At 36.8% G+C, this 14,141-nt stretch overlaps 2 protein-coding genes across 8 annotated transcripts; one reads left to right on the forward strand and one right to left on the reverse strand.

The window, feature by feature from the left end:
• The first annotated feature begins 27 nt into the window (after positions 1–27).
• LOC140799197 (uncharacterized) lies at positions 28–5,538 on the forward strand. Its single transcript, XM_073153378.1, has 13 exons — positions 28–245; positions 561–682; positions 781–929; positions 1,570–1,732; positions 2,001–2,044; positions 2,246–2,297; positions 2,418–2,451; positions 2,575–2,801; positions 3,421–3,675; positions 4,073–4,174; positions 4,307–4,357; positions 4,527–4,614; positions 5,095–5,538. The coding sequence occupies exons 1-13, from the start codon at positions 68–70 to the stop codon at positions 5,250–5,252; spliced, it is 1,623 nt and encodes a 540-aa protein (XP_073009479.1). The 5' UTR covers positions 28–67; the 3' UTR covers positions 5,253–5,538.
• A 391-nt stretch (positions 5,539–5,929) lies between these two features.
• LOC140799214 (uncharacterized) lies at positions 5,930–13,741 on the reverse strand. Of its 7 annotated transcripts, none has more exons than XM_073153403.1 (8): positions 13,392–13,741; positions 7,174–8,628; positions 7,048–7,098; positions 6,911–6,970; positions 6,773–6,832; positions 6,545–6,700; positions 6,418–6,465; positions 5,930–6,337 (listed from the first exon to the last, which is right to left on the reverse strand). In XM_073153403.1, exons 2-8 carry the CDS (start codon positions 8,624–8,626, stop codon positions 6,201–6,203), a joined length of 1,965 nt encoding a protein of 654 aa, XP_073009504.1. In that variant the 5' UTR covers positions 8,627–8,628; positions 13,392–13,741; the 3' UTR covers positions 5,930–6,200. The 7 variants fall into 7 exon arrangements, with proteins under 7 accessions (XP_073009504.1, XP_073009503.1, XP_073009500.1 ...); XM_073153402.1 differs by having other exon boundaries at positions 5,930–6,346; XM_073153399.1 differs by lacking the exon at positions 13,392–13,741 and adding an exon at positions 9,269–9,535 and having other exon boundaries at positions 5,930–6,346.
• Positions 13,742–14,141: the final 400 nt, after the last annotated feature.

Raw genomic sequence — 14,141 nt, forward strand, 5'->3', positions numbered from 1 at the left:
CTATATATATAAAATGCAAGAGGAGGAATAGGCATCGCCACCCTCGAAAAAGGAACTACTTTTCGCGATGGCTTGCAAGAGAGGAGGAGACGAAGCATCGAGAGAGAGCTCCAAGAGTCCATCCCTAACCGATGCGTTGCTCTTCACCACCATGTGCATCATTGGCCTCCCGGTTGAGATCCAGGTCAAGGACGGATCCACCTACTCTGGCATCTTCCACACGGCTTGTGTCGAGAAAGGCTACGGTAATGTTTCAAAGTTACGATCTTTCTTCGCTTGGATCTTAAAATCCAGAGTTTTTTTTTATCGCGCGTAACATCATTGTTGGATTTCGGTTTTTTCGGAGATTGGTGTTGGGTTTGTCCCAATTCGGCGAAATACGAATTCTATTTGCTTGGTTGTATGCCTAATAGTGTGGATCTCACCCTCGCATTGTAGAATATACTTGTTTGTTTATTTGCTGTGATGTTTTACTTTTCAATTGTAGATCTCCCTTATTTTCTACTTTTTGTATACTTTCCTGATTTTAAGAGGAGATTGATGGATTTGATATTGAGTAGGTATTGTCTTGAAGAAGGCAAAGAAGATAGGGAAAGGAAAGCATGACACAAATCTAGCCCTAGGAGCTTTTGTGGATACTCTCGTTGTACTCTCTGGAGACCTTGTTCAAGTGATTGTGAAGGTAGGTTGCATTCCTCATTAGCCTTACCGGTTGCATTTTTTAATATTATTAATGATCTGAATTGTATTAATAATCGTGATCTTCCTTTTTCTCTGCAGGAATTTTCTTTTCCAGCAGAAGGAATTGCTGGTAGCATTTCTGGCGGTAATGTAGAAGCTAGCATTGGAGATCCCAAGACTAAAGTTGTTGATGAGGAGATAAAGATTGACTCAGAATCTTTGACATCCGTGGCTGTTAATTCTGCAGGGTATGCTATTGGCACCAAATTTGCATTTAATAAGTCCTTGGTAGTTGCCTAGCTGCTCATGCATCGATGCTCTGCCCTTTCCTCATTATTTTCCTGATCTGGTTGAGAATTGATGGATCAAAATGGAGGAATATAATCCATTTAGATGACTAAAGGTTTGATTATTGTTGTTATTATTATAAATGTAAAGAAAAGATATATTCCTTTAACACGCATTAATCGCAGAGTTTATATTTAATATAGTAATATTTTGAAGAATTCTGAAGATCGAGAGGCAATGAACTCTAGACTTTACATATATGGTCGGTCAGCAGGTCCCGAACCACTTTGTGGGAAAAGAAAGTTTGTTGTTCCTAAGTATGTTGGTTAACCGTAGCTAAGTTTCTAGATATTCTGTTCACTTTCTCCTCTGTTTTACTTTGTTGTCAGGAATATACAGCATCACATGCAGTCTTTCGCATTCATATATGATGTATCTAATAAAAGCTATTTTATTCCATAGAACAATTATATACCTTCTAATGGTAAAGATTATGATAAATCAGTAGGGAAAATATCATTCTGCTTACCTTTTTACCGGCTTTCTAATTCTTGCAATTTTTGAAGTATTTACCTTTCTATCTTTTGTCCATTCATACAGGAAAATCGACCAAAATGAAGGACAAGAATGTCTTCCCAATCCAAGTAAAAATGGGGATGCAAAAGTTAACGAGGAAATTGATGTCCAAAAGGTTCCAGCAAAGCACCATGTAAACATGCATCAAATTGGAAATAATATACAAGATAGCATATTCTTGGCAAAGGTGTGTTTATAAACTAAATTCTGAGGTGATAAATATACTTGTTGCTTATATAATAGTATTCTTGCCATTTTGATGCAACTTAATGTTGTTATCACCTGAATTCTGGCATCTGTTAATTTATTTTAATCATCACGTTGTTAAGTTAATAGTTGTCAGTCCTTAGTTGCATCACAAACTCATGCATAAGTGTAGGAAATACACACTTGAAGATTCTTAATGTTCTGTAGATTTGAATCTTGCCTTGATTCTTGTTCCCTGTATTTTTCAGGCTGATGCAACATCTAATCTGCCTAATCTTTCAGTTAAGGGGAGGTAAGATATGAGATTACTCATCCTGTGATTCTCTAGTGACCTCAGGCTAAGTAACTTTCTCTTATCTAATGCCAGTAAACATATTATATCCTGACATTTAAATCATATCTTTTGCTCCTTTAGGCTCTTGATACTTCTTTTCTTTTTTTTTTGATATTTACTTACTTATTTTTTGTTTTCTAACTATTGACTATGCTGCAGTCAGGTCAGGAAATGCCGTGCATTGGGAGAGGACTCTGACCACATCCATGAGGTTTTTTTTAGCAAACACGTGTTCCAGTGAACAAGACTTATATAAAATTATCTTACATATTTGTTGTTATACATTTTCTTTTTGTGGAGTGCATATTCATAGTCTGCTTTCCATTTTCAGATGGGGCATGAAGTTCATTGTTTGAGTCCTAGATGTGAGTCAAGATCTTTTTCTTTTTGAGTAACTATTATACCTTCCTCTTTTCATCAGCAGGATATCAAGTTTCCAATTTAAGTACAACTAGTAACTTTTCTTGTGCTATTTATTCCTTGATCAGCAAACATGAGTGGGCCTGATGACCTTGCTGGCCCTCCTGTGAGACAAGAAGCCTCGGTCAATATAGTTCCTTGTTCAACAAGTTCTGTATCAGATGCTAATGTTTCAGCTGTTTCCACTTCTTCCACCTTATCTTCAGATATTAAAGGCTCTTCATACCCTAATATATTGCCATCACCTGATACATCAATTCATGGGATGAAAACAACTGGCAATATTACTGCCAAGGTGAGCTCAATTTTTTATCATCGCTGGACACTTTGCTAGCTATCAAAAAAAAGAAGCAGAGTTCAATATGGGAACTTTTTGTGATCTCCATCATGCTTATACTGGACTTCTGGGCTAATAAATTGAAAGATTTTTACCGAATACATGATATTCTAGATGATCATTCATCTGATAGTCATGCTTGTGTGGGTGGAGTAGTAGCTGGAGAAAAGAATCCAGTATTTCTTGTTTACTACAAGGAAGGCACTGAAGCTGAGCTAGTATAGTGAGGAAACTTTCACATTTATCCCCTCTAGGTGGGACTTGGTGTTCTTCTTGGTTTAAAATTCTTATTCAGCTAAATAAACATTATGTACTTAAGATGTACTGATCTAGATGAATGGCTGATGTTTATCATTTCAGACCTATTTATATCTCATAATTATGGTGTTTATAAATTGACTGAGTTGTGAATTATCAAAAAATAATAGCACGATGTTCTGATAGTTTGGTTGGTATTCGTCTTCATCCTTTATTTATCAGAGTTTGGTGTTTATAATAATATGAAGTCCTTTCTTTTCTGTTGCACTTGATTTGGATTTATGTGGTTTGAGTTGTTCGTTGTGTCTGATATTTGCAGGTATCAAAGCTCAATCCAAGTGCAAGAGTGTTTTCACCATCATTTGCAAATTTTAGATTGGCAACTACTACTACACCAACTGTTGTAAACCCAAGTTATATACCAAGTAGTGCTCCTGTGATGCCTAATGCGGTTGTGCCATCTGTGTTTGAAGTTAGTCCTTTTACAAGCCATTCATCTTTGCCCCGTAAATTGGCCCCTTATAGTAATTTGTCTCCTGGAAACAGTGGCATCGTTACTCAGTACGTTCACCCTGTAAGTCAATTTTTGGCTTGTTTAAACTATGATATTCATTATGATAGTTGACTTACTAATGTATCAATTTAGCTTATATCCTGAAGTAGATTAAGCTTCGTATCTTTCAATTTTGTTGAAATTGGATTTTTCCATTAATTCAATCACAAATTATAATCACATGAGGATGCATGTTCTCCTCAACGGATTCTTGTTTTGTTCCTTCCATGTATTTTCGATTTAAAGTCTCTTACAACTTGAAAATATTTTGTTGTTTGTCCTTTGATGTATTGCTTGCATGGTTACACACACTTATTTCGTGATTTCAGCCAAAAATTTGAGTGCTTTATGCCTTTATGTAGAGCATATTAAGTTAATATTTTTCTTCTCGCTGATAGTGTTCTTTATTTTATCACAGGTTGTGGGACATGCTGCTGCTAGGCTAGAACCTATACGAGTTGGTTCTCCATACCAACCTGTTCAAGTAGGGCCTACGTATATGAGTTCGAATCCTCAATCAGTAAGTCATAATGAACTCAGTCTTGATTTCCTTTCATTGACTACTATGTACAGCGGAGATGTAGCTGCAGCTTAAATATTTTTATTTTTGAAGTTAGTAACTCTTTGAAATGCTGTGGCATTTTTATAATAGGTGATGGCTGGGAGACTCGATCAGCTTGTTTATGTGCATCCTCTGCCTCAGGTAATTGTCATATTGGCATTAGGTCTGCATCCTTTTACTATTCATATGTTCTCATCAAAGCATTATGCTTGCAATTAAAATCAATTTAGATTTGTTTTGTCTGTCATTTAGTCATTTCCTATATATCTCCTTTTGCCTTTTGAACTGACCAACTGCTTTTTAATCCAAGGCTGCAATTCAAGGACAGCCTGTCATCTCACAAGGAGTACCCCATCCTATCTTGAACCCATTTCAAGCAAGTATGCAAAAGCTTCAAGGTATTCAGTGGCCACTTAGAAGTTTTTGAATTTTTTTTTGCAAATGACAGCTAGTGTCATTTTAAGCTATGTAAAAGATGTGTTTCCCATTATATATAGATGTAGCAAGTCGTGCATTTTCATTCCTTTACACAAAATGATGCCTTTAAAACTAATAATTAGAACTTGACAAATGCATCACTACTCACTGGAAACTGGTGCCAAACATCCGATATGAGTAGTCCTTGAGCTGTGTACCTTTTCAGTAGAATTGTTGGAACAGACTGGTGAACTCTATAAGCTTGTAAGACAGATTCTATGCGAAAAAATGTTTACAATGCAGAAGAGTACACTTGAATATCTTGTAAATAGTTATTAAACCCTGTTGTAAATGAATTAATGCAAGGTGAAACTTAATTTTTACAGAGTGATTCTTTTGAATCTTCTTTTTCTCTATGAAGCTGCTCTAGAAGTGAAATATAATTGATGTTCAACATTCAGGTACTGTGTCTCAGTTCTGTGCCACCCCACCAATTATAGCTGGTGGAGATCAGCCTCTGGTGATGCCAAGTCACATTCCCTACTCGCAGCCATTCCCTGCCGTCCGGCCAATTATGGTTCCTTGTGCTAATCGCATGTTCATTAGCAAGTTCCAGTGAAGTGGTAACTAGTCGTATGCTGTCAAATTTTGATTCAAGACATCTTGGTTTCTTTTCCATCGGATAGAGATGAACAAAATTATTTTTGAAGAAGAGGATAGAGATGAACAATTTTGATTTAATGGAAACTGCGAGCACGGTTGCTATCTGATTGAGAAAAAGTGGAGAAATCTTATTTTATTTCTTGTTACTTTTCTCCTTTTTTTGGGGCAAAAGAGGTGATTGTATATTCGAAAATGTGACACTGAAAGAAAAGAGGAAAAAGAAAAGAATTCTTAATTTTGCAGTGGCTGTAGCTGTCTTGTGATTCTACACGTCATAATTCCTCAATGCTTGACAGATTACATCTGAATGGAATGAATAATCTTATTAGTTGTAATGTACTTTAACCTATATATACCATTTTAGAAATGAATATTATATTAGTGTAAGAAAACAAAACAATGCTCGAAAGCTGATCATCCACCTTGGTAAATTTATTTCGATTGAATCTGGCCAAGTCTAGCAATAAGTGCAAGTTAGTCGGTTTGATGATCAAAACTATATGCTGCGGTTTTTTCAAGCAAAAAAATAAGACATTGCTCAGAAAAGGCCTGGTAATTTCGGAGTTCATTTATCAAAAGAAAACACTTCGGAGTTCCGAAAAAGCCATTCTGAAATCTCTGGTAGAGTATCACTAAGCCAGAATATCCAACCCTTTTAAGCAGCCACTTTTGAATTGTAACAAGAAAATATATTACATTATTCAGGATACTGTAAGATGTAAATAAACCTTTTGCCTAAATATACTCGAGATTTAAGAGTCTGTCCATCAGTACTTAAACCAATATCGGTGAGCATAACTAAATTAAAGACTAAAGACAAGTGACCCAGGCTTGCTTGACCTATTTAGGGATCATTTGAATGTTGTTGGCAGAGATAGGTGAGCTCTCGACATGCCATCGACTTCTAGAGTTCAACCTCAACATTAATTGGTGAAGATTGAGAAGCAATGTGGCAAGACTCGTCTTCACCTGGCTCTTCTTTGTGTTCTTCAGTGAGCAATGCTTGTTCAGAATTTTGAATATTAGGCTCCTGTTTCTCACCTGAACAATCTAATCATACATCATCACCCTGGTTTGCAGATCAAAACCTTAAAAGGATTGCTTGATTCAGCATATTTTACCTGCTGAAGACTGTTTTGGAACTTCAGTACCAGGCTGTCCTCTATGGCCTGAAGAAGTCAACTTTTCACAGTTAATCTATTATCCATCAACGTCAATAAAAGAATATTCAATTCAGCGTTAACTTACCTGGAAATTCCTTAATATCATTTAAGTCAGAAAATCCAATGCTAGTTTGGTTTGCCTGACCTGAAAAATCTAGCTTACCATCATTAGCCACACTGCCCATCAAACTTAGATTACCAGATGGCCCCTTGGTTGGGAAACTGGATTCCTCCGTCATGCCTGAAGAATTTTCCAATCAGCCTGATTGCTCATCAAAATGTTAGAAGAATGTCCTAGTCCAGCCTAAATTACCTGATGATCCCTTCGTTCCATCCGGATGAGGAGCCTGAGTAGTAGGATGTTCTGTCTGGCCTGAAGAATCCCCCTTTTCCACATTAGCCTTGTTAGCATAAAATTTTTTTGGAAGCACATTTAGTTCAAAAGCATAACCTGATAATACATTGGTTCCATTAGGGCCAGAAATTTGAGTATTAGGTTGCTCCTCCTGGTCTGAAGTATTTATTGTCCACCATCAGCCTGATTTCCCATGAAAACTCAGAAATTACTGGGGTTCAGTTCGATCTTACCTGGTGATCTGTTGGAGTCAGAAATTTTGGCGGTAAATTGCTCCATTTGGCCTGAAAATCCAACTATATATCATCAACCTAAATGTGCATCAACATCTCAAATATGTTTCTACCCAGCTAATTTACCTGATAGTTCCTCTGCTTGATTTGAGGCTTCCCATCCTTTTGTTGCCTCCATTGTCTCTTTAGTTTGATCTCCCGGAGAAGATTCAACAATTGCCTCTTTAGTTTGATCTCCCCCAGAAGATTCAACAATCATATCTTTAGTTTGATCTCCCCAAGAAGATTTGACAATTATCTCTTTAATTTGATCTCCCCCAGAAGATTCAACAGTTGTCTCTTTAGTTTGATCGCCCCCAGAAGATTCAACAATCATCTCTTTAGTTTGACCTCTGAAAGAAGATTCAACAATCATCTCTTTAGTTTGATCTCCCCCAGAGGATTCAACAGTAGCATCAAGTGTTCCCTCAAATGGCGTAGAACCCAACAGTGATATTGCTTGTGTGAGATTCTGCCCAGATTGTTGGGATGCAGCTGAAGTCGATGGTGGGTTTGCATCTGTGACAGGTTTTGTGTGCAAAGCTTGCAGAATTTTAGCTCTTAACTCAGATCTCAAAGAAAGGCGTGTATCTGGAGTAGCGTACTCATCATCATTCCTGGTCTTCCTCTTTGTACTAAATGGAGCAGAAACCTTAGGAACTCTGAAGGTTTCAGAAACATGGTGTGCATGTGGAGAAGCATCAGGTTCCCTTATTTGAAGAGGCTGAGCAACTGTAACCTTATCTGATACAGGACGGACTGGCATATGTACTGGAGCAGTAGTAGGTACTCCAACAGCTGGACCTGGAACATCATTTCTCCTCAACATTGGGAGCAGCGGCGCTACATCATTCTCTGGCGAAAGAGGGACAGATATACGTGGATCAAATACCACGCCCTTAAAGACTGGTCCAGAAGAACCCACTCGGACGGTAAGCAGATATCCAGAATCAAAAGTGCCATCCAAAATGCCAGAGACTGCCTTACCCAATAGGCCATTAAGCCTACGGCCAGAATTAGCAGTTGGATCAGTTGCTGCATGACCAGCTAGGCCATGAGGCCCATGACTGAAAGCAGCAGTTGCATTTCCTGTATGACCCACAAAATGTCCATGACTGGAGCTAGCAGTAGGATTACCTGCTGCCTGTTCTCCTGTGTCTTGATGCCCGTGACCGGAACTAGCATTTTCATTAGCTGCTGCATGACCCATGAGTCCATGAGGACTGCTGCTTGAATAAGATGTTGGATCAGCTACTGGTTGTCTTGCTAGACCATGTTGCCCATGGCTAGAATCAGAGGCTGGATTAGGTAGTTCATGAACCAATTGGCCTCCAGGTCCACGGCTAGAATTAGCATGAGGGTCAGCTTGAGTTGGAATAGCTTGAGGATAAGGTAGCTGAGTTCTCCTACGTGGTGCATATCCAGGATAATCATATTTACGAGGTCGACCACGCTTGCGCCTCATAGGAAGGTTTGCAGGGTTGTAAGGCACGATTTCTTGATTCTGTTGAGCCATGCTATGACTGCCGGCAGATACCATACCTGCAAGGGCAAAAACTAGGCCTAAATCATCCATCAATTGTTCTGCTATGTGAGATAACATCTCCTTCAAATGATAACAAAAGTAAAGGTCAAAGTAATTGGTGAGATGAAAAGGAACCTAGCATAAAAAATCAACCATGAAAACAAAGTTTTATGAGACTGAGGTACTTTAAATGTGCCAGAGATAGCTATAGATATGCTTTTAAAGATTTGTCCATGTAAAAGATACACGTCCATAAACATTCTATGCTTATGTTTATATATGTTGCAGTTACACACTTTATGTCATTATTCTATAGTTCATTAGTTCTTATGGGATAATGGCTTGAATTTTCTAATCTTGTAAATAAACTAGCTAATGCTATAACTAATTCTTCATCGCATTTAAGTAATAAACTAATCAAAAGAAGGATATAAAGACATTCTAAAGATAAATATCTAACAATATGAAGTTTCAAAAGGCAAAATGACAGTATGATGATTATATATGATTAAATGGAAAGGTCAGTATTTCTAGAACAGAAATCAAATGATTTGCAATAGCAAGTCCTAAGCTGAGAAATAAGTTCAGGACTATCGAGCGATCATACAATACACAGTAAATTATCAACTACATAAGTTAGTTTACATGCTCCACAACCTGATCTATCTCGGAATAGAAAAATACTCATTTGCAGGATGCACTTAGCAAGCTTGCAAGAGGAGCATTTTGACTATTTAAGGCCTGTTGATAATCATTTGCATCAGAGAATTGGTCAAACGAAGTCCAACAAGATATGCAATCTATTCACAAAATCTTGTGAAATTTAGATGATGATAATAATATAGAGAAAATCGACAACAATTATATCTACACAAATGCCACATTTAGCGGAAAGGACTAACTGCAACAGCCTGCTAATAACCATTTCATCAAAGAATCAATTATCAAAAGAATTTCACTTTTTTGAAACTAAAAGCGCATAGTTTAATGAAGCATAGATACAATGCACCAGTTGCATCCATATTAGATGTGATACTTGTTGGGTACTTCATAGAAAATTTCAGATATTTCAGAAGATCTGTTGTATATGACCATACATTATTCCTATCCCATATCAGCGGTCCAGCTTTATAGGTTATAGATGCTAAGGATCAGACCATAGTGACAAAATATGTGCACTAGAGATGAAAATTTTCAAAAGTAAAAAATGCAGTAATAAGAACACGTGAATAAGATACTCTAGCTAGTAAGCATGCATGTCATGGTTTAAAAATTAATCATTTAATGTGGGCCCAGCATTTAATGTGGACAGGTGCTCAAGAATCTGGCCTAGCCTACACTAAGGAAATTAAGTTTGGAGATAAGGCATATAGAGTAACTCATTAGGCATGCCAGATATTATTTGCTATATCACTTAAGTTGATGCACAGTTCTGTAACTCACTTGATTCTTCTCTGCAGTGTTATTTAACCTAATTCTATTCTTGTACAAGTACATGCGGTGGTTTATGCATGAACACATTAAAGCTTAAACATCAGCTTCAATAGCCAACTATCATCGCAGACGAATATTTTGGTGCTAAATATGTCTCTTCCAATATGGAAGCAAGGTACAAAAGGTTTCTCCTAATGATTTTCTCCCTACAACTATGAGTTTAATTGTGTAAGTACAAAGACAGAAGTGGGCTCTAGCATGTGTATGCATGTGCACACAAAAATGAGCGTGTATTCTCTGTGTATGTAAGATAAGGTTGAAATAGATAATGTTCATAGGTCGCTAGATCAAAATAACAGAGTTATCTTTTGATGAGAGTGTCTTCCTTGTAAGCATGTAATGCTATCTACACTAATCTAATAACTCGAGAAATCTTCAATAGTTCAAAGTCCCAAATATTATTGAGGTTATTAACATAAGAGAGATGATAATAGGAGTTGAAAGTAATTATCTAATGTTACTCACACTTTTAGAGGTGAAAACAGATCGGACAGTGTTCAACTTACATCTGGATTCATATTTTTATTTTGAATACAAATTTGAATACCGATATTGGACGAATAACAAAATTTAAAATCATATCCTACTAACCAGATATAGATAGTTTCCAAATATGAATCAGATATTAAACGGATACGGTACGACCCAGATACAGTACGACCTGGATACAAATACGACTTGGATACGGATTGGATCTTAATCAAAATATGAACATGGAATGAATCTTACAATAGCATCTATACGTAAAAATATTTTGATGCTGCTTGCTAAGGTAACAATCAGTATCAATTCCTAAGGAATATGTATGAACGAAGAAAGATCAATTTATCCATCTATGCTACCATTCCAAAATACTAAGTAATGAGATCGATCTCATCATCTAGCTAGTAAGAGAGCTCGAGAGAGTGAGAGAAATATAGTATGTAAATTAAGTTTATGTATAATAATAGGCGGCAATTCCGGTAGTGTTTACTTATGTTACTGTCTTGTGTCAATTCTTGATTTCTTTTCTATTATTAACACTGCTCATCATTTGCTTTAACGCACATATGAATTGCCTAAAGTAGTTCCACGGATTGACATAGATAATTAAGCAAGCTAGTTAATTATAAAGAATATGTACTATAACTTCACGTGATCAACATGTTATACCCAAAGGCCAACTAACCTGACCATACCACTAAGGTTTATGATCGGCTAATTAATTAATTAATTATAATAAAGTAATCATGAAAGCTGGCTATGAGTTCCCTTTGTTTCTTGGGATCGGGCCCCTTGATCTTTAAGAAAATAATCATAATGGTACATGGGCCATGAAAGAAAAGCCCACTCTAAGTCCAAGATTGTCAAATCGATAGTAACTTGATATTTGATATCCATATCCAAAAAAATCTACCCGACCCGTATTTATATCCATATCGGTGTTTTTTTTTTCAAAAAATCCGACCCGTATCCATATCCGGTTTAGATAGGATTTTTTAAAAAACTCGTATCCGGTTTGGATCGGGTGGGATGGTGGGTTGACTTGGTTAATATTCGACCAATTTTTCACCTCTACATGTCTCTCATCCGGCAAAACTAAGTATATAGCAATCTCACTATAATGTTTCATGTCATAACAATCTCACTTAATTTGTTTGTTAACTAGATATATCACATCATTAACAAAGTATTTGATTCATTCAGTAAATGAAGGTCAGAAAGTCTAAGCAGTACTAAGATAAGGAATAGAGAACTCTAATTAAATTGATCTAAGTTGATTTGCTAGATTTAAACAAATAAGAATCCCAGGACATAAGAAAAGGATGAGAATTGTGTCAGTTGATGCTAAAGATGTTTTAGAACATGTTATAACTCTATGAGGATACATAAGCATTCAGAAATTTGATTAAGGGATGCGGTTCATGAAATTGAAAAACCAGACACAGCATATATTCCAACAAGTCATAAATGCACATAGTCAACCAACTCAACCGAATGGGTTATGAAACTGAAAAACCAAATATAGCAATATTCCAACAAGTTATAAATGCGCAGAGTTAACCCAATGAAGAGGGACAGCAGATTATCGAAGTAGGTCTTCATTCAATGAGGTAGCCTATCTAAAACCTCGAAAAACTCAATAGGTTCAAAAGTTCAATATGACCAAGAAATTAACCCAAAATCAACAGGATGAGCTCTATATCTAGAAAATTGATAAATTTTGTCTTGAAGAAATTATCAGATGTCACAGAATTTTTTTGGAAAAAATGCTCAAGAAACAAATCTAAAGAAGGAAACTGGTAAGGAGAGCAATGATCCAGAGTAAGAAATCAATATTATATGTAATTAAACATAATGAGAAAGTAGACCTACTAAACGACAGAAACTAGGGGCTTACTTATGATCCACACGCTTCTTAATAATCTCTGAGGACAAACTCCAATAATTTCATCTTATTTTCCATCTGATTGGAACTTACAAGTACATAACACACCATTAATGGCTACTTACAATCGATAGTATTAATGGCTTCTACTCTATGGTACAATAATTACTTTCATCTGTTAGCATAGCTTAGCAGGCAAGGTGCATCCACAAAATCATATCAAGCATGACAAATAACATATGCAACCAAAGCATTTATCAATCTGCCGATTTACTAATTAGACTATCCGTGATTCCAAACTTTGGTCCATATGTCATATTAGATATCATAATATCCAATTTCCAGTACTTAACACCATGCTAGATATAGAACTGGAGGTTAATCAAGATAATCATTAATAATAAAATCTCCACAAGCGCCACAGATCAATTATTTAGGCGACGTAAAATCGGCATGTGGTGCATTTATTAACTTATCCTCCATATAAATCGATGAACTAGTTCCCCAAATTTCCAGTTTTGCCTAATAACTTTCCATGAACTAGATTCAAGCTACTAATCTTAAACATGCATCACTAAACCAATCACTCCATATAAACTAAGAATTATTTTTCTTACTATACAGTTATACCCTAAACAAACCAGATCCATAACGTCTAAAACCATCCCGAGTCTCCGAGTCCACTCACCCAGGTATACATGTGCCCCACCTTGAACAAAGCCTTATTCTAATAAAATATTACAGCCACGAATAAAGAAACAGACCTAACACCGCACAATCCCTTTCCAACAAACCCTCCTCGTACAAACCCCAAGATACCATTTTGGTGCTAAAAACCCCATCTTTGCATTAAGAACACACTTGCATGCAACGCAAAAGATCAAATTTTGAGAAATGGGTTAGGACGGAACAGCTCACCTTCGCCTTCTCCGGAGCTTTTGGAAACCCAAGGGAAGGATAACAGAAGAACCGAGAAGGGGTGGGAGGACAGTGATGAGATGAAACCCTAGATCTCTATTCTCCGACTCCCTCTATCTATATATCCCCTTCCTCTAAGTGATCAGTTTCCCTTTCTATTAATGGAGTTTATTGAGAGAGAGAGAGAGAGAGAGAGAGAGAGAGAGGCAGATAGGTGTCTCGTCCGTTAATGGCAAGGGGTGGTGTCGTTACAAACGACGGCTTAGGTGACGCCTGTCGTCCACCTTCTGTTCCCCTGCTTCCCCTCCTTGGGGGGGATATCTGGGCCGTAGATAGAGGAGTGCAGTCGAACCGCTCGAATCACGAGACGATCAAAATGGCAGTTAGAGCCGTTGGATGGTCCCTTGTTGGGCCTGGGCCCCACCATGCGTGAGCCTTTCCGCTTGGCCCAGCAAAGGATTAGAGGAGATATGCTACTATAGTAGGCTACTATTCTTTTTTTGTATGGTATTTAATTGTGGGGATATTCTAGAATTAATTTTACTTTTAATAGGTTCATTCTACTTTTCCCACAATATTTGTGTATCAAATTTTGGAAAGAATATTTCACCATCATTAATTTCCTAAAGTAATAGGACACCTTTTGAAGCAACATCAAAAGGGTGCTTTGTGAATATAAAAGCAGATAAATTACCTATTATAATATCTAAAATATATAAACTGCTTTTAATTATTAAACATTTTGATTTG

The sequence above is a fragment of the Typha latifolia genome, chromosome 12, assembly GCF_019914945.1.
Source record: "Typha latifolia isolate L0001 chromosome 12, TyphaL0001v2, whole genome shotgun sequence".
In the NCBI taxonomy this organism is placed as follows: domain Eukaryota; kingdom Viridiplantae; phylum Streptophyta; class Magnoliopsida; order Poales; family Typhaceae; genus Typha; species Typha latifolia.